We start from the raw sequence: 5,192 nt of genomic DNA, 5'->3' as shown, positions 1-5,192 counted from the left end.
TCATACAATACATCAACGTGAATTCCCATCCAAAGAAAATGCAATTATTGTCACAGCGGCCGTATCGTGCACTGAACACAGTATGGACTTCAGTGTTAGAGGACCAATTTTACCAATAACAAGAAAAAAATCAAGACCACACAAAAAATGGTTTCAAGGATTTACAGTAGAGATGTGGTGTCAGCATTGTTGTCTCCAGACATGGAGTGGCCATCCTGGAATATGATGCTTGATCAGTTTTGATGTGGCCGGTTTGGACCGGCCTGGCCGGGGTCCTGCCTGGGCTTTGTCCTCTTCATCTTCGCTTTGAACCTCAGTTTTAGCACCAGAGTCTCCACCGTGTTGATAAAGTTACCAACCGCCATCACCACCAGCAAGATCCCGCAAACTGCGACCTGGAAGGTGGAAAACGACCGTGATGTAAATGTCGGTTCAGGACAGTTCAAGCGTCTCAAAGATGTATCATCTATTTCAGACAGTTTGAACTACAGCTTTTTTTCGCAAAAAAAAAAAAAAAAAACTACAGCTTCATCACTACCTTAGGTTTTTTTAAACCTATTCTCAAATAGCGCAAGGCATTTTGTGTAGAGGACTGAATGGAAAGCCAAACACTGAAACCCAATTTCTACTACCAGCTGTGAAAACTACTGACTAATACTTACCTGCCATTCAGAGGTGAGCCCGTGCCAAGCCGTCTGAAGAAGCAATACTCCAACATATGCTTCAAAACCCTGAAAACACGGAGTAACCAAGATGAATTGCATTAGCACAAACATAGAAAGGATACAGTGGCCAAGTAGCCATCTTGGTGCTCGTATTCCCTACTCTAATGGACAGTAAGGGAAAAAAAACATGTGTACAGAAACATGTACTTAAAAGTATCAAAAGCCAAACAACATGACCACTGAGAAATTGTAGTTTAGCGACCAAGAAATGGGCTTGTTACTAATTAGTTTCCCAAGGTCCTGGTTCATGGCAAAGACCTCGATTTCATCCCTTTTTTTTTTATAAATATGCATATTATGACATCCAATACAAAGAAACTCAAACTTAATTGAATAAATAAAACGAGGTTACTTTTGGGGTCAAAAATAAACATGGTTTCAGCCACTAAACAAGAACTCAAACCCGAAATGAGAAATTAGGAGGCGCATCCTAAGATTACTAGTAACAATTAAGAGTTTGACATGTTTTGCAATCGCCTGACACGTACCTGTAATACAAAAAGAACAGGATATAGCAGCAATAGCTGCCCTTCCACACCAGCTGTTTCTCCAGCGACAACATCCATTCTTTTAGCCTGCAAGTAGACAATGGCAATACAATAAATTAAAATAATACAAAAAAATATACAATTCTTACTGCTAAGAAGTTAAGGTGACAAAGGTATACAGAGGGTAATCGATTTAACAGTCCATTGAGTTATACAAAAGAGACTCTCCCGTAAGACTGAAGGTCCTACAAGATTTATTTTAGTGAAGGACACAACTCATATTTATTTATTAGGACCAGTGTTGTCGCAAACCCCTAGTTAAATATGAAGCAAGTTGAGTTACTTTTCATACGCACCAACTAAAGATCTCCATGTAGATAGTTTGATAATTTGATTACATCATCATCATCTGCAGTTAATACTGGTTCTTATTTAATAACAAATTATAATTTACAACATATAGCTGTTTTTGGTACATAAGTTGAAAAGTTCTAACATTAAATGAGTAAAGAGCATTTATCAACATCTTTGTTGAGTCAAGAAAAGGCCTCACCTTTCCTAGAGCAATTCGGGTGCGTAATCTTTGACGCTGGTACCTATTCTGTAGATGCATTGCAATTCCTTGCATGATTGCCCAACGCAAGAAAAGTTGTACCCCTTTCTGCAAAAAAGGCCGGAGCATATGTTCAATCTTCAAATTTTGAGACTGATGTTAAAGAAACATACCAACTTCTTCGAAAAAAAGATCATATACCTGCTTGCTTGAACAATCAGGCTGTCCCTTTATCTCCCATGTAAGGCTAACAAGAGCCATTAGCATTGCTAAATAGTGGTGATATATCCACCTGAATTATAGCAGCGCATTATATTAGACGGGCATGCTTTGGAGAAACAAAATCATATTGCAAAAATCAGAGAACAAACTAAACATGGCCTTTGCTGCAACAAAACAAAGACTACCTCCATCCAAAATTAAGTGTCTAGTTTTGTCTAGATACGAATGTAGATTGGTTGTAGATACATCCGTATCTAGAAAAAGTTAGACACTTATTTTTAGACGGAGGGAGTAGATGTTTTGGTTCCAGATCTTTTGAGTGCGGAAAAATGACATTTGGTAAAATTTCATCATAGTTGACTGGATATGACAAAAAAACGAACTGCCTGAATGCTGCAGTCAACAGTTCCTTAACCAATGAAAGTTTGGAACCTTACCAAGGACGAATATCACTTCCATTTACAAGCAACACATTCTCCCGCAAAGCAAAACTTGTGTAGAGGAATAATAACCAAGCCTGCAAATTGGAAGCACGGTCTTCAGGTCATTTTTGCCGAACACTGAAGTAATCTGCAGAGGAAATATAATGAGAATATGTTAAAAGTACTCAGCAAAATACCTGGTACATCTGGACTGCTAATGCTGGAAGGCACCCATCCCACACCCACCATCTCAATAGGAGGAGAATGGATGGAAACAACAGGAACATATAGGCAGCCCTATCCTGCCAAAGAAAAGTTTAAACCATCAAGATTGTCAGGCATGGACTAAAATTTAGAAGACTGTTAATGCTAGCTAGCATCCAATATATTTCAGTATCAAAATATCATCTGAATTAAACATAGACTGGTGGTTCGTTACAGAACCTTGCAACGTAATTACCGGCGAATAATACAACCTTATGTGTGACAGTATATACTTTATTAACTAACCAAACTGTATAGCATGAAAAACAGGCAAGAGATTGTATTGGTATGACTGTGAGCATGAACATACACCGCATTTAATATTGAAAATTACAATATAGGTAAAATATTTGTAAGCAGTGGCAGTTCAAGAGGCTATATCATTTCTTGTAATGCCTATCACAGACCAAAATATATGCCACACAGCCAGGAACAACAATTAGAAGTTTAGATTGCATCAATCATCACACTAGAAGTGGCCAAGAGTTTAAGCAGATGCGTTTTATTAATTCTGTCAGCAATAACCCAAAAATAGATAAATCTGCACATACAATATCTAAAGGAAAACATCTGAAATTTACCCTGTAATTGTTGTACTCGTCCTTCACTTTGAGCTTATCTTCCTTCCTTGCAATCCGCACATTCACAGGCCCAACGAACTTCTTCAGGAACTTCCCTAAAGGTTTAGACATAGTAAGTTCCAACCATAACTCATAGAGAGACAGTTAAACTTCAGGCGAAACAGAAGGGGGCCAAATGGAACAAAAGGTAACAGACCATTTCCCTTGTTTGGGAGAAACGCAGCCACGTCACTGTCCAAGATTGCTAGCTTGGCACGCTCCAGGTCCTCCTCCACCTGCACATACGCCAATGAGATGCAAACAGTGTCAGCGAAGTGGACAACGTAGAAAAGGGGAATCTCATGGATAAGAAGTGTACGAGTAGTATATTGAACTGGGGATGGGGGCTGTTGTTTAAGCAACTAAGATCACGCGTTTGACCAGCACATGGAGCGATCCTCCAGCTTCGGATGAACAATTCTGGGCTTAGGAGTTAGGAATCGTAGGGCTTAAGTGCTGGAACGTTGTTGTTAGCCCAGGAGCACACCGCCGCAACTGGTTCAGAGGATCCCCTAGTACTCGGCTACCGACCGAATTCAGGAACACAGCAAAACTGTGTGGAGATTGAATCCTCTGCCAGCAGCCAGCAAGTCGATGCGCGTGTCTCAAATACATGCCCCTGTTGGACTGTCTAATTCCGGCCATTTCGGTATGTCAAGTTGGCAACGAATTCAGCCGGATCACTGCGCACAGCCGCAGATTCCAGATGCCCCCAGCCCGCATCTCTAGGCACGCGCGAGCTAACCAGAAGAAAAATCACGGCCATGGTTTTGGGGCGGGAGCTAATCAGAGCTGGCGGGGTTCGACGCCCGAGAGCTTGGCCGCCGCGATACGGGGCGAGGAGGATGGAACGGGAGAGATCGAATTCGAATCAGGCCGATGTGGAGAGGACGGGGGGCGCGGGCGGACCTTGTCGAGCGCGGCGGGTTCGAGGGAGGCGACGGAGCCCTGGAGGCGCCTTAGGTCCCCGTCGAGCGCGACCGCGCGGCGCCGCAGCGCGTCCTCGTCGGCGGCGCGGCGCACGGCGAGGGCCGCCGCCGCCTCCCGCAGCTCCCGCGCCGCCTCGGCCGCGGCCGCCGCCTGCTCCTCCAGGCCCCGCGCGTCCCCGTCGGCCATTGCGCGCGCGGGGGGGAGGTGGCGGTGGTGGTGGTGGGACGCCGCCGTGCGCGGTGGTGGTGGTGCGGGAGGGAGAGACCGAGCGAGCTTGGCGTGTGTGCGTGCGCGCGTGACGTGTCTGCGTCGACCTATCTGCTTGGAGGGCGAAAGCGGTCCGAGTCGATTTTATACGGCGCGGTTAACCGTCCACATCTTCGGCTTCAATGTACTGTACACTTAATCCACATCCAACTAATTCACAGTTTCTTTTTTAATAAGTTTAATGCTTTTTTACTAGTATACTACTATACCCTTTTCTTCTCATAATATAGTGTGTTTTGGTTTCTACGAAAACCAAAGTACACTAGCTTTAACGAAGTTTATTGATAAAATTATATATAATATCAAATATATATCATATTAAAAATATATTTACGATGTTTCTAGTGGTATTAATTTGATATTCTAGATGCTAATAATATTTTGTATAAACCTGGTCAAAGTCTGCATGCCTTGACTTTTAAAAATCCTAATACGCACTATATTTTGGCATAGAGGAGTATAACGTAAGTGTACTCCCGCCAATATTCTCAAAAGATAATCTTGCCGAGATGCAATGCATAGTTTTTATGATCTCACATTACATTGGATTATTCAATAATCTTATCCACCGGTTCTTTCGACAAATATGAAGAGGTTCCAAAGCCATATGCTGGAAAATTGAAAAATTTAGCGCGGTTTGGCCCTTTGGGTTTGAGAAACTTCCTAGTTTTGCTAGCCGGTCTCGGTCATTTTCCTACATG

The 5,192-nt window shown here is 42.8% G+C and overlaps 1 protein-coding gene across 1 annotated transcript; it reads right to left on the bottom strand.

Moving 5' to 3' along the window:
* Nucleotides 1-4,543, bottom strand: LOC127308953 (uncharacterized). The gene is made up of 10 exons (XM_051339886.1): nucleotides 4,204-4,543; nucleotides 3,452-3,530; nucleotides 3,256-3,350; nucleotides 2,608-2,712; nucleotides 2,426-2,505; nucleotides 1,968-2,058; nucleotides 1,767-1,874; nucleotides 1,214-1,300; nucleotides 663-731; nucleotides 1-395 (listed from the first exon to the last, which is right to left on the bottom strand). Exons 1-10 carry the CDS (start codon nucleotides 4,408-4,410, stop codon nucleotides 234-236), a joined length of 1,083 nt encoding a protein of 360 aa, XP_051195846.1. The 5' UTR covers nucleotides 4,411-4,543; the 3' UTR covers nucleotides 1-233.
* Nucleotides 4,544-5,192: the final 649 nt, after the last annotated feature.

This window comes from Lolium perenne, chromosome 6 (genome assembly GCF_019359855.2).
Source record: "Lolium perenne isolate Kyuss_39 chromosome 6, Kyuss_2.0, whole genome shotgun sequence".
Classification (NCBI taxonomy): Eukaryota; Viridiplantae; Streptophyta; class Magnoliopsida; order Poales; family Poaceae; genus Lolium; species Lolium perenne.
Note: the sequence above shows the minus strand (reverse complement) of the source record. Positions and strands in the feature narration are given on the sequence as shown.

Bases quoted from the DNA above. Each gene is read 5' to 3' on its own strand.
- LOC127308953 (XM_051339886.1), bottom strand. From the start codon at position 4,410: ATGGCCGACGGGGACGCGCGGGGCCTGGAGGAGCAGGCGGCGGCCGCG. The intron at 3,531-4,203 runs GTCCGCCCGCGC...GCGTATGTGCAG, and splicing joins AACCCGCCGCGCTCGACAAG to GTGGAGGAGGACCTGGAGCG. The intron at 3,351-3,451 runs GTCTGTTACCTT...CTAAACCTTTAG, and splicing joins TCTCCCAAACAAGGGAAATG to GGAAGTTCCTGAAGAAGTTC.